The 22,260-nt window shown below is 40.1% G+C and overlaps 1 protein-coding gene across 1 annotated transcript; it reads right to left on the bottom strand.

Moving 5' to 3' along the window:
* Nucleotides 1-976: 976 nt before the first annotated feature.
* On the bottom strand, nucleotides 977-15,418 carry LOC139217228 (myosin-4-like). The gene is made up of 39 exons (XM_070848540.1): nucleotides 15,215-15,418; nucleotides 14,680-14,823; nucleotides 13,927-14,083; nucleotides 13,828-13,855; nucleotides 13,625-13,733; nucleotides 13,459-13,551; nucleotides 13,316-13,379; nucleotides 13,138-13,236; nucleotides 12,960-13,063; nucleotides 12,746-12,884; nucleotides 12,520-12,638; nucleotides 11,983-12,132; nucleotides 11,727-11,897; nucleotides 11,339-11,645; nucleotides 11,090-11,160; nucleotides 10,645-10,732; nucleotides 10,441-10,558; nucleotides 10,242-10,365; nucleotides 10,017-10,153; nucleotides 9,233-9,488; nucleotides 8,884-9,126; nucleotides 8,618-8,794; nucleotides 8,387-8,532; nucleotides 7,390-7,480; nucleotides 6,898-7,287; nucleotides 6,690-6,816; nucleotides 6,483-6,601; nucleotides 6,213-6,409; nucleotides 5,958-6,141; nucleotides 4,646-4,811; nucleotides 4,439-4,563; nucleotides 4,054-4,362; nucleotides 3,748-3,951; nucleotides 3,114-3,239; nucleotides 2,862-3,032; nucleotides 2,676-2,780; nucleotides 2,046-2,141; nucleotides 1,829-1,960; nucleotides 977-1,749 (listed from the first exon to the last, which is right to left on the bottom strand). The coding sequence occupies exons 1-39, from the start codon at nucleotides 15,416-15,418 to the stop codon at nucleotides 1,729-1,731; spliced, it is 5,811 nt and encodes a 1,936-aa protein (XP_070704641.1). The 3' UTR covers nucleotides 977-1,728.
* Nucleotides 15,419-22,260: the final 6,842 nt, after the last annotated feature.

The raw sequence follows: 22,260 nt of genomic DNA on the forward strand, positions 1-22,260 counted from the left end.
ACATGTTTTATAAAGATGTAATGTATTAACATACACTGTTTTTGCATGAATGTGTTTGTTTGCAGACCCAAGAAGGACAGGGCGAGTAGACAAATGTTGGATTTCACGTCTCTCTGAACACCAGTGGATACAGATGCGCATGACAAAAGTGTTGAGAGCAAATTACATATAGTACTAGTATAGTATAGTGCTATGTTAATATCATAGCATATGAACCTAATAGAATAAATGTTATTAGCTATCAAATAAGTTATCATGAGTTATCATTCATAGATATCTAATTACGTAATAAAACATAATATAGTGAATGGACATGAGATTCGACATGCTGAAGTCAACTACCTCATGGTCCTACAGCCTCAGAGGCCACAGAGGCCCCGGGTTCATTGTCTCACACTTGGTTGTGATAAACTGAGTAATTGGAGGTTTGTTTGGAATATGAAATGTTAAAGCACAATAAAAAAACTGACACGATACAGTGATGAGTCCTACCGTCCTACCGCCCTGTAAGGAAGAGGGTCCCATGTCAAAGTGTTGTATAGTCCTTTATCCTTGGCATCATATGTAGTATCCATCACCTAGACTAGAGCACTTTATAATGCTCAAATTCATCTTTGATTGGTCATTTCCTCTCTTATTGGATTTTTGAGTTTATTTTCACATTTCTATAGTTGCTTTTACTGTCATTACTTACTAAATGTGTTTGATTGACATCTCATTTCAGCCACTAAACAGGTGAAAATCTGTACTTCCCCTATACACTTGTATAGGGTACTTTCCCTTGTACATACATACATACACACATACACACACACACACACACACACAGACACACATACATACATACATACATACATACGCATAATATACCTGTGTCAATATTAATACAATAAATCAAGGACTGGTATTTATTTTTTTTTAGATTTTATTGACATCCACTGCACATCACATTGCATGCAGTTCCTGGTAATAATGATTGTTTAGCACCTCTTATAGATCACATTTAAAGCCACCATATATAGAGTTTGAGAAAATGTGGTGTCCTCCAGAGGTAAAATTAAAGATACTAAATGTTTTAGTGTCCACCTGTTTTATGCTCATTTTCACTTTGTGCGTAAAAATGAAAATGCAGGAAATTAGTGCAAAAAAGTTTTCTCATGTTTGGATGAGTTGGAAAAAGTAGTGTAATTGATGGAAAAGTTAGATGATGATGTACACGTAACGTCATGTGACTTCATGTCCACCAAATCCTCCACTTAAGGACTGTAACCTTCCTCAAATTAATACATGAAACAAACAGAAGGTCTTATTTCCATCATGTTTTCCAGATTATTTTCCATCATATGAGCTATGACTGGATCATGTCATCTCGTGTTATCTTCTTTTGCAATGGTTTAATAGCATCACCAGCTATTAACCTTGAACTCCTCATAGCCACACACAACAGTAGTGGATGAAAAGAGCATTAATCATCATTTTCTTTTGCTGATTTTCTGGAAACTTGTGCTACATTTGAATAGAAACTGTGGCAGACCTCCACCACTTTTCATTGGGACAGTTTTATTTTTCCACAAACTAAAGCTTCAGGCAGCAACACAATTTAAAATATGTTGCAATGACATACAATTATACACATAATGGCTTTAGATAAAGAAATAAGCACACATTCTGTTTCGAGTATATTGAGTACTAGTTGAGCATCAGAGACACGGCAGACTTCATGACAGACTACTCTCTGCTGTCTTTTGTCTGGTAAGAGAGAAAAAGAAAAAGACATTCATTAAAACGAATAAGATGCAGTATGTGATGCAGAAGTGGACTCACTCACCTTGCCCATGTCACGACTCTTGACTTTCATCTTATTGATCTGGGACTCTGCGATGTCAGCACGCTCCTCAGCCTCCTCCAGCTCATGCTGCACCTTCCTCAGCTTTGTCAGGTGAGTGTTTGCTTGCTCCTCCTGACAGATAGCGAATAACTCATGAATGAAAATCTCCAAATGTAATGTTAAATCAGTGTCAGGGTCGACAGAAGTAGTCACTCACAGCCTCTTCAGCCTGCCTCTTGTACACTTTGACCTTCAGCTGGAATTTGTCCACCAGCTCCTGCAGCCTCATTACGTTCTTCTTGTCCTCATCAGACTGATATACGATAACAGAAGACAGAAAAAGGACATCTATTTATGTACAACAGTTGAGTACACCTGATTCATTGACTTTCCGTTCAGTGAAAACCATGTGTGTCCAAATTTGATCATTTTTGATATTTAACTATTTTGATCAGCTGAAAAGTGAGACAGAGACGCTACAAACATTTGTTGATCTGATAGACCACGACGCGTTGCTGCAGATTAAACTAACAACAGTATATAGAGTAGTTGAAATTAGCTTTACCTTAAACATCTACAGCAGTAGCAATGCAATATACAGCACTAATATCATACCAGAAACAACAGATATAATTGGAAAACAGACAGGGAACACTTCACTGCACAATGAGTACTTACACTTTAAGTAAATTGTCCTTACATACGTAGTTTAAGTAAAGTTTTGAATGAGGGACCTTCATTTGCAGGGGTGTATTTCACAATGGTATTGATACTTTTACTTAAGCATAGGATGAAAAATAAAACACAACATTTGGATGAAAAGGAACATGGTGTGGTATGAGTTTGCCTGATAGGTGAGGTCCTTAATCTTGCGCTCAAGTTTGCGCGCCCCTTTCACAGCATCTGCCCCATGTCTTTGCTCTGCTTCAAGCTCATTCTCCAGCTCTCGCACCTGCAAAAGAACAGTTACATTCTTGAAAGAAATGGAATTACTCGAGCGGGATTTATTGTTAATTAAAGTACAATACTTTACTCTTGCTTCCAGTTTTTGGAGTTGCTTCTTTCCACCCTTCAGGGCCAGGTTCTCTGCCTCGTCGAGTCGTTGCTGCAGGTCTTTCACCGTCACCTCCAGATTCTTCTTCATCCTCTCCAGGTGAGCGCTGGTGTCCTGCTCTTTCTTCAGCTCCTCAGCCATCATGGCAGCCTGAAAAATGTAGGAAAAACAGTGACCAGATTGCTGTTTGGGTGGTTAATAGTTAGGCAAAATCTTGCTCAAAAGACTTACGTCAGTGATGGCCTTCTTGGCCTTCTCCTCAGCATTTCTGGCTGCTTGGACACCATCATCCATCTCAACCTGAATCTGAGAAAGATCGGCCTCCAACTTCTTCCGACTGTTGAGCAGGCTGGTATTCTGCAAGAAATGTTATTGTATGACAACATAATGCTAAAATAGTTCTATATCAATGACAAATCCTTTCTCATACCTTATTACTGCGTGGGCTATGAATTATGCTGTACAACAGATGATTTACAGTTCCTTTCTAGGTGAATACACCACTCACTGGGCTATGATTAGACAGTGGCGTCTGTTCTGGAGAGGCAACTATAATAATTATACTTATTTACATCTAACAACCTTTGAGAATTCGGAGATATGGCTAGTTTCCTTATCATCTAATTGGAGCAGTACACACTATATGCAATCATGCTTACAAAATTCTCAGGTGGATGTGTTCCTATAAAATGCTTCACTATGTTCACCAGCTAGTTGGTGCTGACCAAGTAGTGTACAGTGGGTTTTTAGAATGCGATGAGTAAAACAAACAGTAAAACTGTGGGCCTAAAGAACAGTGAAAGAGGGAGCCTATGAGTCTTTCCTAAAAGTGAAAACTGCTGATAACATGCAGGTAGTTTTGAACCTGTGAGTGAAGCAGCTGTACTCTCTCACTGGCGTCCAGCAGCTCCTGCTCTGCTAACTTGCGGCTCCTCTCCGTTTGCTCCAGAGTCGCTCTGACTTCCTCCATTTCAGCCTGCATGAGGATACTTTTGCGCTCCAGGATGGCAACCTGCTCTTTCATGTCATCGCTGTTTCTCAAAGCATCGTCGAGATGGATCTGAACTTCCTGTATAGTAAAAGTCAAAAATAAGAGTAACAGTTATAGAAAATGGTGTCTTTCTACTATACTATATAAAGACATTGCTCATGTTCCACTTTTAAGTCTCACCTTAAGCTGAACTTGAATGTTCCTCAGTTGTTTCTGACACTCGGCCGCCTGCCTGTTAGAATGACTCAGCTGGATCTCCATCTCGTTTAGGTCACCCTCCATCTTTTTCCTCACTCGCAGAGCATCGTTCTTGCTCCGGACTTCAGCATCTAAATTACTTTGCATCGAGTCGACGACTCGTTGGCTGTTTCTCTTCAGCTGTTCGATCTCTTCGTCCTTCTCAGCTATTTTCTTGTCCGCCTCAGACTTCACCTGGTTCAGCTCCAGCTGGATTCGTAGAATCTTGGATTCTTCGTGCTCCAGGGAGGCCTGAGTAAAGATGTGACATGGAGTCATTGACCACTGGTGTTTGGATGCATATGATTTAGATCTTCTCCATATTCACCTCTGCCTCCTCCAGAGAAGTCTGGGCCTCCAACTTCTCCTGTTCAGCCTGTTTTTTGGATTTCTCAAGCTCATGGATGTTTTTTCCTGTCTCTCCCAACTGCTCAGTCAGATCCATTATTTCCTCTGAAAAAGAAAACATGATCATTTCTCTGTTTTAAAAACTGGCTTTCCACAGTACTGAATGCAAAGGAGGGCGCTGACGTACGCTGCAGGTTTTTATTTTCCCGTTTGAGCGTCTCCAGTTGTTCCAAGCATTCTTCGAAGGTATTCTTCATCTTGAAGTTCTCCGTGCCCAAACAACGCACCTCTTTAATAGCTGACTCCATCTCTACCTGACCTTCCTCATATTTCTGCTTCCACTCAGCCAAAACCTACAGGAAGGCATTTTATAGTTGAATATATAAAACAGAATGCTATTATCACAGTGCAAATTTGACAGAAGAGGTCTGTGTGTCTGTTCCATAGTGTTGAAAATAATGTTCCTCTGAACATTATTATGGTTTTAATTTGTAGCCTCCAAGTTGTCCTAGGACACCTGCTAAGTTTTCAACCAGGTGATTGAGGTTGGAAACCTTTCCAAGGCACATCTGGTCAAGAACGCCACATAAAAAGTAGGAGACTAAACAATATAAAATCAGACAATGAATGAAACAATACTAAAATACAATGATACTAAAACAAAGACAATGAAATACTCAATGGAAACATTTTTTGTGTTGAAGTGATGCTTGATGTGTCTGGTATTTCATGTTTTTAACGGCAGCTTTTGTAGCTAATTGGGTTTGGTACTCTAGTGTTTTCTGGTGAATGCCAATCGAGCTGCATAGTGATGGGCTGTGGGCACAGGTCCCACTAGAGAACGTCAGGCCCTCATGCCACCCTCATGGGGTCTGTTTCTGACAGTTTGGTCAGAAACATGCACACCAGCAGATACCAGTCCTGCTGCTGGGTTGATGCCCTTCTATGGGTCTGTCCAGCTCTCCTCATGTAACGGCCCATCTCCTGGTATCTCCTCCATGCTCTTTAGACTATGCTGGTAGACACAGCAAACCTTCTTGTGACGGCACGTATGGATGTGCCAACCTGGAGGAGCTGGGCTTCCTGTACAACCTGAATGGACTGCAGGTACCACCTCATGCTACCAGTAGTGACACAAGCAAAACGCAAAACTAGAGACGAATCAGTCAGGAATAAAAAGGAGAGAGCAACTGTCTGTGGCTACCATGTGCAAGACCATTCCCTTTTTGGGGACTGTCTTGCTGTTGACTCTCCAGTGCACCCGTTGTCACTTTCATTTGCACCAAAACAGGTGACACTGATTCACAATCGCTTATGCTTCCAAACTGGACAGACTGATATCCCTGGAGTTTAACTGACTTGGTTATACTGGTGTTATACTGTGATGATTAAGTGTTCCCTTAATTTTTTGAGCAGTGTATGATACCTCCTGAAGCTCTCAATCAATTTATCAATCACATCAGCATGCATGACATTTGAGGAAGTCTCCAGATCCAGACCTTATCAAAATTTCTCTGCTTCTTGTCCAAGGCAGCGGCAGCAGCGTTTGACCTCTCAACGTCCATCATTAAGTCCTCCACCTCTCCTTGCAGTCGCTGTTTTGTCTTCTCGAGCGAGGAACACTTGGAGTTAACGGCTTCCACAGCTTCCTCAGCATCCTGCAGACGCAGCGCCAGCTTCTTCCTGCAGGAGAACAGGCGTCATAAGGGAGAATCATGACAATATATTCCATTTTGACCTTGGATTCATCTTACTTTGCTTCCTCGAGCTCTTCGGTGCGTTGGATGGCATCAGACTCGTATTTGGTTCTCCACTGTGCGACCTCGCTGTTGGCCTTGGACAGGCAGCGGTGCAGCTCAGCTTTGCCCTCCTGCTCCTCCTCGTACTGCTCTCTCAGCAGCTCGCAGTCATGTCGAGCTGATTGCAAACCATGAGCCAGGGCATTTTTTGCCTTCAAAGGAACCGGCATATATGCTTAGCTACTTTCTCAACCTTTAAAATATTTCATTATGCTTGTCTCTTACTTTAGCTTCATCTTCATGAAGTCTTTTCAGCTCCTCAATCTGCTGAATAAAGGCTTGCTTGCCCCGAGTTAGCTGTGACATTAAGGATTCGTTTTCCTCCAGCTGGCGAGACATTTCGGCTGGATGATAAGTGTAGAAAAAAATTAGAACTTTGCCCGTGATTGCACTACTGGCTTGACTGCTCAGATATGATAAATCATTCCTCACCATTTTCTGTCTTCAGTCGAGCTTTCTGACTTGAAAGGTCATTTATTAGTCTCTGATGCTCCTCCTCTTTGGTTTTCACCTCAATCAGTTGATCTTCGAGTGAATGGCACATTTTCTCTAAATTAATCTGGAAATTTGAAAAAGAGAAGGTGTTTTGTTAAATCTTTACGTGGAACTGAATATAAAAATGATGAATTTGATGACCAACCTTTGCTTTGGCCATGGATTCCATGTTGCTCGTTAAGTCATCCACCTCCAGCCGTAACTCGGTCTTCTCCTTCTCCAGCTTCTGCCTGACCCTCTGGATGTTATCCAGCTGTTCTCCCAGTTCAGCTAAGCTATCTGCATGTTTCTTGCGCAGACCAGCAGACGTGGCCTCGTGCTGCAGCGAACACTCATCCAGCTCTCTGCGCAGTTTTAGGAACTCAGCCTCCCGCTTCTTGTTCATCTCAACCTGAGCGGCGGTGGCTCCTCCGGCCTCCTCCAGCCTCTCTGTGATCTCCTCCAGCTCCCTGGACAGATCACACCTCTGCTTCTCCACTTTGGCTCGAGCCGAGCGCTCCGCCTCAATTTCTTCCTCCAACTCTTCAGTTCGGGCCTGCAGATAAAAGACCACAAAGATGTAATCCTGGAAGAATACAGCCACTGAAGTAATTTAACTTTGTAACCTCAAACCTAAGCCAGTGATTGGATTCCTCACCTGGAGCTCTTTTATTTTCTTCTGAAGTTGAACTCCAAGAGCTTGTTCATCTTCTATCTTCGTCTGCAGCTGTGACAACTCAAAGTCTTTCCTATAAAGTGAAGTGAGGCTTGCAGTTTATTTAAACCTATCACAAGTTTAGAAAATGCTTCCACCGGTGGACATGCTGAGAAACCTGTTCTCCCTAGTAGGTTTTGAATTAACTTTACTGGCAGGACATGTGTGATCTAATAAGACATTGTCAATAGATGGTTTCACTGAAATTGGTAGATGTAAACTTCCCACCGGAGGCTTCTTTCCAGAAGGCTGAACCATGATCCAGAATGATCAATTTCACTGAGCACTGAAAGTTAGTAGCAGCTAACTTGTTTGTGGAGTAGGACTCCATACAACAACAATGAATGCTGTTTGAAGTTAACAAACAGTTGCAGATTTTCACATCCAGCAGATACGGAACAATTTTAGCACTCATTCAGAGTCCTTTTTCTGGCTACCTGGTGATTCATAGACAAATGTTTGTTCTTCTTTTAGCTCTCACAAACTCCTGACTCTTCAGCTGCTAAATTATCCACTGTGTTCACCAGCTCTTTAAAACAGCTGCCTGCTGCAGCCAAAGACAGATGAGAGGATGATGAGAGCGATGAGAATGACCCAGGGAACAGTAAAGTTGCGGGTTGTAAAAAACAATGAGCTGTAAGGTGATAATTCTCTGAGGGTTTGTCGCTATGAGCAACTTCTTCTACAGAATCATATCTTTTGTTGTTTTTTAGGAGTTTTTCTTCTCCTTTTTTTTGCCTTTATTTGACAATGAATAGGAAATGGAGGGGAGGTGGGGTGTCAGTGGCTGAAGTCAAACTAGGGATGTTGCTGTTATGTGGCGCCTTGACTACTCCGCTTTAGGGACACACTTCTCTTACATTGTTGATATAAAAATATAAATTCATGCAGCTTTTAGGCTGAAACGTGAAGGGTATCAGCTTTTTCAGAGAGAACTTACTTTTTCAGCTTTTCATCCAGCTGCTGCTTCTCGTTCTCCAGATCCATTATGGACTCTTGAGCAAGTTTCAGATCGCCCTCCAGCTTTCTCTTGACTCTCTCCAGATCCATACGGACTTTCTTCTCTTGTTCCAGCGAGCTTTCGAGCTGAAATCACACATGCTGTAATTAAATCTGAACAATGGCAGCATGCTGCACCTTTTCACCCTCTCCTGTGTGTACAGTAACTCACCTCATCCACTTGCTGTTCCAGTTTGGATTTGGCTTTGGTCAGGGCATTCATTTTGTCCTCCTCTGATTGCAGGTCGTCCAGTGTTTGCTGATGCGCCTCCTGCAGGGCTCTCTTCTCCTTCGACAGCTTGGTGATGTTTTCATCTTGGCTCATGATTTCCTCAGTCAGGTTTTTCACCTAAAGACATTATGAGGAAGTGTTAACGCAATTCCTCCCTAAACATGATGACATAGCCATAGGAAACAGCAAGATGTATATAATGTTACCTTGTTTTCAACAGCATGTTTCTCCTTCTCCACTTTGGCTAAGGTGAGCTCTAAGTCGTCGATGTCCCTCTTCAGTTCAGAGCACTCATCCTCAAGCTTCCTCTTCTTGGCAGTCAGCTCGGCATTGACCTCCTCTTCATCTTCCAGTCTCTCTGACACCTCCTTCAGCTTGGATTCCAGCTGGATCTTGCTTTTGATGAGTCCTTCACATCTCTCCTCTGCATCCTGGAGGTTGTCTGCCTCCTGATATAATCAAGTTGGTGCATCAATATTAGAGGTGAACCAGTATTAATTATCATGCAGGCTTTGTGATTTTTTAGTAATTCTGTCTGTTGCTTAAGTAACTTACCGCCTGGACCTGAAGGACGAGATCATTCTTCTCTTGTACAATGGAGACAATTTTTTCCTCAAGTTCCCTTCGCCGGTTTTCTGACTTGGCCAGGTCTTCTTTGAGCTTGGTGAAATCCACCTTCATTTGGACCATTTCCTTCTCAGCTTCAGCACTCTTCAGGAGAGGTTTGAGCTTGAAATACAGCTTCATCCATGGCCAATGTTTTACATTCATGAAGGAACGGAAGTTATACTGGATAGTGTAGATTGCCTCCCTATCAAAGTAAAACATGCATTAGTATTATTTGGGCAAGATTTTTACACAAAACTAAATTTAACATTTCTAGGTAGAAAAATTAAAGTAAACTAAACAAAAACAATTGCATTAAAATGACAGGAATGAAAGTATTCTATATAAGCAAGGTCAGTCTATGTATATGCCATTGGCACTCCGATGTTGGCACAGTAATGCTTTGAGCTAAATGCTGAGTGCTAAATGCTAAATGCAGCATGCTAACATGCTTATACAATACTATCAAACTGATGTTTAGCAGGTACAACTTTTAACATGTTCAATATGTTGTTTAGCATGATAATATTTAATAATTAGCACTAAACAAACCAACATTTTGGATAAATTGAAGAACGTACTACATGGTGCGCCAGATGAAAAGTTAAGTGGTCAACAAAGTTCATCCTGTTCTAGACTGGACAGACCAAATATCTGCTTCAGATGCACTTGACTTAGTATTTCTACATGTCAACATGTAAAGATGCAGCTTTAGAGCATTAAATATCTTTACTTCCTAGCCACCATCTTCTGGTACTCCAGTCGGATTAGATATCCACGACAAAGAGCCTGAGTGGACATCACAGCCTGGGCTAACCGCTCGTCTCTCATTTCCTCCAGCGCGCCCAGCAGACCAGCTTTAAAAAACACCTGAAATTAAGGGTAATCAATTATCTGTGCAGTTCATTCACTCCTAATGTCTCTTCCATTTAACAAACATGCCGTAACAAATAAAAACCTTGGTATGTCCAAACTTGCACTGAGTATGATCCACATCGATAGAGCCCAGCAGTTTCTCTGCAGCTTTTTTATTATCCATAAACTGTCCTTCTGGAACAGCACTGGCATTAAGAATCCTGTATCTGTAGAAGGAATTGTAAGTGTGAGTATGATAGTAAGTGTGTAAGTGAGATATTTAAATGTAAAACTTCATTGACCTCTGCTTGAAATCCCCATAGAGGATTCTGCTTGGAAATCCTTTCCTGCAGATACGGATGCCCTCCAGCACACCGTTGCAGCGTAGTTGGTGGATAACCAGGTGGTTTTCCATAGCACCTGTGATGAGTGCAAGCATTAGTTTTATGCATGTGGTTGTATAGTATGCACTCTATATGCCATATTGATGGGCCTGTTAAAACTACCTGGTGTTTTGGTCTCATTTGGTATCAAGCACCGCACAAAGTGAGGATGGGTGCTTCTCAGATTAGTCATGAGCTTCCCAAGATTCTCCTGTAGGAAAATGTACACGTGAATTGTTGGATTTGTAGGTTGAATAGTTGTTTCAATTTCTAATGTTCAGATATATCTCTAAGATGGATTGCCATGAAATCTTGCACCAACATTAGTGGTCCCCAGATATTGTATTCTATTGACTTTGGTTATCATCTGACTTTCCCTATAGTGCGATAAGGTTGACATTTGTGTTTTTATGCTCAGAGAATGAAGTGATGTCAGCATTTAGGTCCAAGTAAAATCTCACAGAGCCACTAGTATGGCTGTAGACTCTTGACTCTTACAATAGTATGTAATATGTAATCCTTTCAGAAACTTTTTGACCTGTAATAGCAACCTCTGTTTGCATCTTACCCTGAATAGCGCTGACACAGTTTGGAAAGATGCTCCCTTCTTCTTGGCTCCTTTTTTAGTTCCTCCGGCAGCTGCATCTGCATTAACGATACATTAACAAACTAGCATACAGTAACAGGCATATCCCACTTTGATAGATTTGATAGATTTTTACTTTGCTTGTACAATATTTCCCCATGTTGACCCATTAACAGAAATTCACTGCTTTACATGATATCCTTAAGTGAACAGTTACACAGCCGAACTTACCGTCTGATCCAGAGAAGCTTGCGTACAAGATGGCCAATATTTTTACTGAGGACTTCTGGTAAAGCTGCACCACAGACTCGCTCAGAGGGTCTTTGTTCTTCTCCAGCCAGCCAGTGATGTTGTAGTCGACAGTTCCAGCGTAATGCATCAGAGTGAAGTGAGCCTCAGGTTTGCCTTTGACTGTTTTGGGCTTCAAGAAGCAATTGTTCTTCCCAAGATGTTGGTCACACAGTTTGTTCTTGAAAGAGTTGTCTGATGATTTTGGAAACATGCACTCCTCCTCAAGGATGGAGAAGATTCCCATTGGCTAGGAAGCAAACCATTCTCATTAATAATATCATCGCAGCTGCAAGACTTCAATTTAGGCTCAAACTTTAAACTACAGTACCTTTTCAATGAGCTCAATGCAGGCTGCCAAGTCCATACCAAAGTCAATGAACTCCCAGTCAATCCCCTCTTTCTTGTATTCCTCTTGCTCCAGCACAAACATGTGGTGGTTGAAAAACTGTTGCAGCTTTTCATTGGTGAAATTAATGCAGAGCTGCTCCATACTATTGTACTAAAGACAATAAAGATCAGATTTAAGTATACATCATTCAGAACCTCTTGATTGAACAAAAAAAAACTTGACTTTGAGTGCTTACTTCAAAGATTTCAAAGCCAGCGATGTCGAGAACACCAATGAAATGTTGTCTGGGTTGTTTTGTGTCCAGCTGCTGGTTGATTCGTACGACCATCCACAAAAACATCTTCTCATACACAGATTTTGCGAGGGCACCAATAGAGTTGTACACCTGCAAAGAGGGAAAGTTGAAGACAGACTTGCCTCCTCATCAATATACCACACACGGCAGTAAGAAAATGTTTGGTAAGTTAGTAACTCCATTTTAAAAGTAATTGAACAAGTTATGTTTATTATAGTGTCAAATTGTTTGTAGTCCATGACCCACAGGCATGATTAGTTATCTCCAGCAATGACACCAGCATGATTGACTGGATTAATGTCATGTGACTAAAAACCTTTCTAGATAAGAAATATTTGCTAGCTGTGAAAAATATGATAATGGACAGTGTGGTTATCGACAGATAACAGCACAAGTGATAACCTGACCGCTTGTTTTGGATTATGTTCTGCAGTTGGTTATTATTTCATCTCCAGTTGATAAAGTTGATAATCTTACCTGCTGCACATTTTGTCCTTTGGTAACATACTCATTTCCAACCTTGACTCTGGGATAACAGAGACTTTTCAATAGATCAGCAGAGTTCAGCCCCATCAGGTATGCGGCTTTATCAGCTTCTGTAAAAAATTAGAAGTTAAAAAAGAAAAAAATGAAATCCTTTTTTTCTGATTGTGTCTGCTTTCATACTTGTATTACAGTATTAATTTAGATGGATGATCCTCACCCTCAGTGCCATCTGGCTCCGCTTGCTCCTCCCGCTGCTTCTGCTTGAACTTCATGTTCCCATAATGCATCACAGCTCCAGTCAGCTTGTAGATGGACATTTTCTCATCAGAGGTGAAACCCAGAATATCAATGGCCTCCTGTGTCATCAAAATAGGCAAAGTCGTAAAGCAGCTGAAAGAAAAGAACAAGCTTTGTGTGCTGAGTCAACTCACATCTGTAGCCATTAACTCCTCAGCGTCATTGATGCTTTTGACACTGATTTCCCCTTGACTGATGAAGGCAAAGTCGTAGGGGTTGGTCGTTATGAGAAGCAGATCTAGAGGAAGGGAAAGAAAGCTCAAATATCTTTGGAGGAATGTAAAAATAATAAACAATAATCAAACAGATTACCGATCAGTTCAGGCTTCTTGTTGCATGTAAGCTGATAAAAAATGTGATAACTCCTCTCAGCCGCCAGCTGAAATGTCACCCTCGATTTCTCCAGCAGATCTTTTTGGAAGAAAAGCAAAATTAATAACACCATAATTTGTCTCTTTGAATATTCTGTACAAAATGTTTACAAACTTACATGTTTCAATATCTGCAGATGCCAGTTTACCAGTTGTGCCAAAGTGTATTCGGATGAATTTTCCCTATTGAACAAAACATGAACAACTTACTTTCTGTGTTAAATTCTTGTTAAGTCAGATCAAAATGAAGTTCCTGACTCACAAAGCGAGAGGAGTTGTCGTTCCTCATCGTTTTGGCATTTCCAAAAGCTTCCAGCAGAGGGTTGGCCTGGATGATTTGATCCTCCAGAGTCCCCTGTCAAAGAGCAAGCACATCAATCTGACACCTGCTCCTCTCTGAAAAACAATAACTGACTCTAGCAGCTCACCTTCATTTTACTATTCATCTCTTTTTTCTTGTCTGCTGACACAGCGATTGTGGCAAAGTACTGAATGACGCGTTTAGTGTTGACAGTCTTGCCAGCGCCAGATTCTCCCCTATGCAAAAAAACAGATTTCAAAGGATTTCCTTAATATATCTGACTGATGTGTCAATAGATGTACAAAAAAACAAAATAAAAGCTATACTTACGTGATAAGTATAGACTGATTTTCACGATCTGAGGAAGATAGACACAAAGTAAACAAAGTTTAAAGTAAAATTATTATTGGATTTGTGCCGCTGACATACCTGTGAGCATGAACTGGTAGGCGTTATCAGACAGGGCGAAGATGTGAGGGGGGACTTCCATCCTCTTCTTGCCTCTGTAGGCCCGGACCACCTCTGGGTTATAGACTGGCAGCAATTTATAGGGGTTCACAGTCACACAGAAGAGCCCAGAGTAGGTCTGCATGGAAAAGAAAATGATACACATATAAGATAAAAGATATCATTTTCTGAAATGGTGGTGGTGGAAGAAGTATTCAGATCTTTTTACTGAAGAAAATGTTTTATTAGATTAGAATTATTGATGCATTTATATATTCATCAATTTAATGTTGCAGCTGGTGATGAATAAAGAATTCATCTCAACCTGAAATAATAATGTATTAGCTGATTATATTTTGGATCATTATTCTGAATCTGCAAAGTAGCCAGTGCTTAAAGCTGTCAAATAAATGTAGTGAAGTAAATATTTACAATATTTATTCCTGGTAACATTAGTTTTATTCCCTCATGTTAAGGCTGTTGTTGTTTTAGTCTTGCTTTAGTTTCATGGTAGTTCATGGTAGCTTTGTTTTGCTTAACTGTCATACTTGAGAATTACAGAAAGCTTCGGAAGATGAAGAGAATTTTCTGTTAAATTGTTATTATTATTATTATAGTTGTTGTACTAAAATTATGAATGAATTTCATCCATTTCTTTGTGGAACTGCACAGGAAACAATTGGTATTATCTCACATCACCGCAGTTTATCTTCTGGCTTCTTCTGAAGGACTCACATAGATCATCCATGCTGCGTACCGCTCCTTGAGGTTGAACAACACTGCAGGTTCATGGAGGTGCGTCATCATCACCATGTCCTCAATCTTATCAAACTTGGGGGGGTTCATGGGAAACACTTGGTCCTCTTTGACGTTTAAAGTCTGGAAAACAGAAGCAATGAAGAGATCATAATGCTTAAAGACACAGTTGAACAAATGTGGGTTTCCAAAGTGACCCCAAAAAAAACATATTCACTGTCTTCATGAACTTTGAAAATATATTGTGGATTTTCATACAAAATGTTACTCTTTTGGAAAGTCAAACAGCATTTGGCGCTTCAGGGGAGACTAAATGTTGAAAGCCAGACTAATAAAAATCTGCAGATTCTTTATTGCAGGTTTAATGGACAGACACCCTGAAGCTGTCTAAAATCCTGGAATAAAGTCCTGCTCAGACATCCCATATAACGGAAAAGACATATTCACTGTCTGTTTTCAGTGTCTAATTAAAGGTCAATTTGACAACACAGGTAATTATCAGCAGTCCACCCACTCTGTCATCCATGGTCTTGACGGTGACTTTGCCGTCCGCCTTGTCCTGGATCTGAGCCTTGACATACAGCTCTTTCTCATCACTGACGAAGCACGCCGTCTTGCCGTCAAATGGGCGAGTCTGAGCCTCCGTCCTCTCCCTCTCAGACTTGCGGAGGTACTGGGCGGCTGGCCCGAAGATTGACATTTCCCCATCTGTGCTCATTTTCTCCTCCTGAATCAAAGAGAAAAGAAAGACACGGCATCTCTTACATTCTTTAATACAGTGGATACTTTCAATAAATCCCACTATACTCACCCACTTACTGCACCACTTTGTTTTCCAGAAACTTGAAGAGTATGAGTGCACCAAAGTTTGAAACAGAAGCTTTTAAAAAGACGCAAACACCGAGAGTAATCCTGCACAGTTGCTGCTTAGCCACACCAAAGGATTGTGGCCTTAACCTTCTCGGTTCCCTGCAACAACAAACATAACCAGTTGCACTATCCCTTTTTATATCACACCATTGTCCTTGGTGTGTTCCTCCCTCCTTTACATGGGCATGTGCTGGTAGAGTTACACGAACCTGTTGCTCATCATGGATAAGGATGGATCATGGATTAAGCACAAGATGCAGTGCAGTTATATTTAGCTTTTTGACACCGCAGTATGCCATATTTGAAGACTACTGAATGAGTATTAACATTATTTTTGAAATTATTTGTACGAGAGAGACACTTAGGAGTGGAAATTGAGAAACAACACCAAACACTAATAATGTAGCCGTAGTATTAAAGAGATTACAAAGTGCTTTACAAGGGACATTAAGGGACAAAAATAAACATTAAAAATACACAAACCGACACTGATACAGACATAAATAAACACATGAAGGCAAGTTAATATGTTCAGCACCTTCCATTTCAAAATTCTTTACATAATAGATAAAAGGCACTAAGACAAGACATAAGAGAAAATACAAAATGATTCATACATAAGATTTTGAAAGAGTAAACAGAAGTGCAGTGCAGTGCATGATATAAACAAATGGTCCTTAATTTCATGCAGACAAATTTACCCAATCTGCAGAAGAGAATGAATGATGATAAAAACACAAAAGCACTTTAAAAGATAAAAAGAGTTCATTTGTCTGTCGGAACAATGTAAGTGAAAACACAATCTTCCTACCGTTTATCTGGTCTTGTAATAATTTCTTTAAGTTCTTAAAGTAAGAAAATGATGTGAAACAATGGAGTTTAAGACAAACAATAAGAAACAAGAAACAATTAATTTCACACAAAAAAACAGTCAAACAAGTGAAATAATCTCCCTCCACTGACCAAAGGTTTTGTCACAATGTCTTTTCAATTAAATTCCAGCTTTTTTCCCACATTGTGTTGGCTTTGGTCCTGTTTTCTTCTATTTTACCCCAACTTAACCAACATTAGTGCTTATTTCCAAACCAAAACCTCCAAATTAAAAAAAGGTTAACCAGCCTATTAACAGAGTTGACACGAAGCTGTAGGTTATTTATACCATCTGTCAGATCTCATCCACATTCATACAGAAGTAAGCTCTACATTCACTTTAATTACCCAACATGTTTTGAGGGTCTTACAGCTGCAGTCTGAGGTGATTAGTACCCGGACACGAACAGGCAGACAACCTTTAAAAGTGGATTTGAAGAGGATTGATTATATTCCTTTTAGAGGATTATTGCAGGCAGCTGGTGCGGAAATAAAGGCCATCAAAGCCTGAGTGGGATACAGTGTTTTAACAATGAGACTGTGGCAGCGGTCCAAAGTAAACAGTCCAGTGAGAGAGGTACATTGTTATTAATGTGTGAGGACGCTCGGTGATCTTCAGCGTCAACCAATCACAGCTAAGAGCGAACACTTCTGTCAGTTGTTTCTGGCTAACATTTCTACTGAAGCTTTTGTTGGAGGTTATTGAGTCATGTAGCTATAATGTCAAAGCAAGGTGAGGTACAGGACGAGGTTTTAGCAAAGTGTCTGAGTGGCTTTGCCAGCAGGTTTAGGTTTCACTTTGATTGCACAGTTGATATCAGCTGGATGACAAACATTTCTTCCATCAGAGAGTCTCTTTGAACTCAGTCGAATCACCTGCTTTTTCCTTCCAAAATGCTTCTAAAACCATTTAACACAGAGGGACATATAAACCTTTTCAATCATTACAGGCGTTTTCACCACCATATTAAACTTGATCATGTGTGGATCCTACAACAAATAGCATTTTTTTAAAAATGTAATTTAATTGAATTTTATGAGCTTTAATTTTGCAGGAAAGGAGAAGAGAACGCTTGAAAGTTGAGTCAGTGAGTAATGCAGCATTCTGAAGTGACTAAAAACTGGATTATTATGACCACTAAATATGCTATAAACACCATTATGCTAACATGTTCACAATGGCAATGCTAACATGCTGACTGTGTATAAGAAGTGGACAGAGCCACCACGACGTCACCCATCGGTTTGTGGACTGAAGCATCAAGTTTGGCCTTTTTTAAATCACAATTTTGGTTTCACAGCTGTCACCATCTTGAGTTTGGAGCCAAAAGTGAGACTGATCAGTTAGGTTTAGACATGCCCCACCTCTGATTGGTTAGTCATAGACCATAAAGTAATTTGGAAAACCATTAATAAATAAAGTGAGAGGTCATTTTCTCACTTCCATACAATCTGACTTCTTGTTTGAACCAGAGGTTTCGCCCCCTGCTGACCATTAGACAGAATGCCGATTCAAGGCAAACCTGAATTGGCTTCACTCTTCAGACCTGGAAGCTACGTCCACCTCTTTCATACTGTCTATATTTTAACTATCAATGTATTAGCAGAACTGGATGTTGGGCTGCAGCTTAGTTTAACTTTCAATTTTTGCCCTCCAGCCCAAAAAGCATTTCTAATAGCCAATGCAGACAAGACAGCACTCTTTTATTTTTCTCAATGATGTTGCTGCTGTAATATGAGCCATTCACCAGCCCAGCTGGGCAAGGAGCATGATGGAGCAAACACTTGTGCACATATTCAGAGGGCCACATAACCCAGAGCCTAACCCAGAAGCTAGAAACCTTTTTGCTGAAACAACACTGAAGCAAATGCTAATTTGATAAAAATCTGAATGTAGACTAAAGAAAAGTTATTGAACCTGATCTTTTATTATTATTGCTTGGTAGGTAATTGACTGCAACACAAAGACACAAACACCCCAAACTACTTTTTCTGTATCAGCCGGTATTGTGTTTTTATATTTTCCTGGTCCACCACAGAGACATGACCTTTGACCCTCATCAATCATAAATGCCGAATGCTGTACATTCTCCTACTGACAGTGCTTAGAAAGCAAAAAGTATAGAAGGAGCTTGAGGGTGGCATATTACTAATTATGATATGCTACAGTGTGTTTTGACACACTCAGGGGGCCTCAGTAGGAAGATGGAGCCAGTAAAACTGAGGCCTTTGAGACAAACATTAAAAACCTGGCAGTTGTAATGAAGTCAGATCTTTTCCTTCTACATATAAAACAATAGAGAGATTTTTTATCAGCATGAGAGAAACTTATATGTGGCTGTTTCCCTCACCTTCGTCTAACAAGCAGTTTGTCTCAAAGATGTAAAAGCCTTTAATTTCAGATCTCTTCAAGGATTTCGCTCTCCAGTGAGACAGTGAGTGCTTTTGATCCATAAATGTAAAAAGAACATGGACAGTATTACAAACATAACCTAGTTTTTTCCCTTTTTGTTTTTCTTTTTTTGGCTCCTTTATTTTCAACAAAGCGACTTTGTACAGTGGTGACAGAATGAGGAGGAGGAGACATGGAGATGATTAATTTAAACTGTATAAACAAGTAATTCCTCACATAGTTCTAACCTTCATTCTCTCTCTTGTGGTTAACATTTTAGAATCCCTCACATGTTAGACTGACAGTGAGAAGAAATGTACTAACAGTGATGCTGATGGATTTTGTCTCTGTCTGGCAGCTACTTCACAATGCAGCAGATTTGAAACCGGGATTCAGCTGACAGAGCTGTGCTGATGGGGGTTGTTGTTTAAGATACAGGTGAGACAATGAAACACGATTCAGGAGGTCCAGTGTAATGGCTCAGAAAAGCATGACCCAGAGACCAAGCACATCTTTACTTGATGAAAAAAAAATATATATATATAGGCAGGCAAACAAAGAAAGGCACACCGGGAAGGGACGGGCAGAATGAGCAGCAGCACGGGAATGTGTGATGTGCACATTTGTTTTGTCCTGAGAAATCATATAAAGAACTATTAACAATGAAGGCTGCAGCTTCCCAAGAACGACATAAAGCTCCCATGTGTTATTTTAATGGCAAGTGCTGGAAAAGTGACAGGGATTAGCACGATTCAACTTTGGCCCTGGAGGACATTTCTCCTTTGGTTCCCAGTCACTGAATGCATCTACACACACACACACACACACACACACACACACACACACTGCTTCACAGCAATATTTTGTCCTTTGTCTAGTTCTGGATACTTTAATGACATTTAACATTTATTATTAGCCTAACTGTTGAGGACCTTTTTGAACATAACAGGCATCTGATGAAGTTACTCACTGCTTGAGTAGTTTTATTATGAGATACTTTTTCCTTCTTATTCAAATAGTTATTATTTTTCATCAGCATAACAAAGTTGGCATCAATAACAAACAATCAAACAAGATCTTAAACCAAAATTTAGCACTGACTCCAATAACATAATTTAGAATAAGAAATATATTGTTTATTTATTGTTTATTTATGCATTTAAAATCAGTATATTTTCAGATTGATGCTCCATTTTAGGGCATAGTACGTATCATACTTAGGTTCAAGAAAGTTTTTCTATGTGTTTTGTTTTGGAGTGATTTAACTGCCATACATTATAGATATACAAACTTTGGGATTATAGCAAGTAAGTTATTGAGATGCTGTACCAAAATTTGGCAAAATGTGGAGATTTACATGTCATGCTAACAAAGAAGCAAATGTTCAGATTGCTGTACCAAATGTCTTATTTTTGCCCTTGCCATTTGAATGACAGACTTGTTTTTTTCATCTCCAGTTTTCATCTTTGATTAACTTACATTGCCATAAACTGTAGCTATAATGCACATCTGCACCCTGGAAACTGTATCTCTCAAATCTTGCTTTGGGTCCCAAAAGGCACAGCCCGGCTCTGCAGTGTAATCACAAGTGGCCTCATTCTCCTGGGAGAGACAGACCTCATCTGTCTGAGCTGACGGACGCTCACAATATGCAGAGTCAATTCGATTTAACAGAAGAGAACCAGCAGGCAAGACAGAAAAGTCCTTGTTGTGTGTCAGTACATCACAGCTCTGTCTGACAGGGTCCTCTTTTGTGTTTCTGACACAGAGTGAGCAGCACTGCACATTTCTGCTCAACAAAAGACGTCTTGCACTGATCAAAACCAAAGCATGTCTCTGCCAGGCCTTTTATTTTTTAACAAATGGAAAAAAAATGTTGCTTAGCTTGAAAGATATTCAGTGTCTCTTCCTTTCCCTCTGTGTCCAGAGCGGCGACCCTGCAGGCTTTGGACCATTTTGGACAGTAATGAGATCCAATAATCCCCTATGACTGTCTCTTCATTCATACTTCCAGTGGTTGGCTGACTGACACAATTCTGTAGCTCAACAGCACAGCAGCATGGTAAGAACTTCTTTTAATTGCCTTATGTGTTATTTAAAGACATGAGAAGCTTCTGTCTATTTCAAGTAGAGCAATTACAGGCTTTGAAAAGTAAGAGGAGACTTTTTAATCTTAGTTAGTTCATGTGCGCACCAGTATATAAAGCAGACAGGCAGTCATATCAAAGGATGTTTACGATAAAGGTTTGGTCACGGTTTAAGATCCTGATGAGTGAACATGAAGATGCTGGATGTTAGATGTGTTACATGTGAAGTAGAACTCTGATGCAAAAACAAAGAATATCTGTGAGACATCCGATGTACAGTGAGAGAAGAATCTCTGTCACCCAGTGGAATAATGTTTACGTTTTTTAAGTTGTGTAGGAGATAATAAACAATTCAAACTATTCAGACATTCAAGTAAATATTTGTTTTTTTTACCCTTTATGAAAAGTGTTGCTGTGCTGTAAGCCCAACTGATATATCTATATATAACTATCAAATGGACTACTGTGAAATTTTGTGCAAACATTCATGTTCTCCAGAGGATGAATACTACTGTCTTTGGTGGTCCTCTGACTGTTCCTGTTGCACCACCATGAGGTTCACATTTTTGATTTTCAGACAAGTAGCTCAACAACTACAGGATAGATTCTCATGAGATTTGGTAAAAACATTCATGTCCCCCACAGGATTAATTATAAAGCGGTGGTGATCCTTTTTAGTTCCTTCTTGCTCCATCATCAGGTCAAAAGTTTAATTTGTTCAATCTGTTCAATCTTTACATAGGAAATAGTTGTTTGCTGCTATGTTGATGGTCTGAATGTGGTATATAGCACCTTTAAGAAGACCATGAGTACAGTCATGCACATATAGTGTCCCTTTGTTTCGGATAAATTTGGTCATAAAGCATTCTTCTTGTTTGTCATTGTTTGTCTCGCGCACATTTGGTCTTTGGTTTTGGTCTTAAATGCTGTTACTTTAGTAAATGGTAAATGGTGTGTATTTGTAAAGCGCCTTTCTAGTAATTTCGACTACTCAAAGCGCTTTTACATCACACCCTCATTCACCCATTCACACATCATTCATTCAGGAGGAATCTAAGTTGGAGGAGACTATTCTGAAAAACATTCACACACTGAAGCCATGCTTCAGGAGCAAGTTGAGGTTCAGTGTCTTGCCCAAGGACACTTCGGCACGCTGATTCATACCTCTGAGCCACAGCTACAACTGCAACTGCAACTACTAATGGTTCTGAATCTCATATAGAGAACTTTTAAGTTTCCAACGGATCGATCCTCTCATTTTCCACATTTTCCTCTAAAATGTAGCATCTTCTATCACTGTAACTGTCAAAGGATGTGAAACAGCCAGAGATGGCAGATGCT

The sequence above is a fragment of the Pempheris klunzingeri genome, chromosome 17 (assembly GCF_042242105.1).
Source record: "Pempheris klunzingeri isolate RE-2024b chromosome 17, fPemKlu1.hap1, whole genome shotgun sequence".
Lineage (NCBI taxonomy): Eukaryota > Metazoa > Chordata > Actinopteri > Acropomatiformes > Pempheridae > Pempheris > Pempheris klunzingeri.

Bases quoted from the DNA above. Each gene is read 5' to 3' on its own strand.
- LOC139217228 (XM_070848540.1), bottom strand. From the start codon at position 15,418: ATGAGCACAGATGGGGAAATGTCAATCTTCGGGCCAGCCGCCCAGTAC. The intron at 10,154-10,241 runs GTTTTTATTTGT...CCTTAATTTCAG, and splicing joins GCAAGTTTGGACATACCAAG to GTGTTTTTTAAAGCTGGTCT. The intron at 1,961-2,045 runs GTGAGTGACTAC...GCTATCTGTCAG, and splicing joins AGAGGCAGGCTGAAGAGGCT to GAGGAGCAAGCAAACACTCA.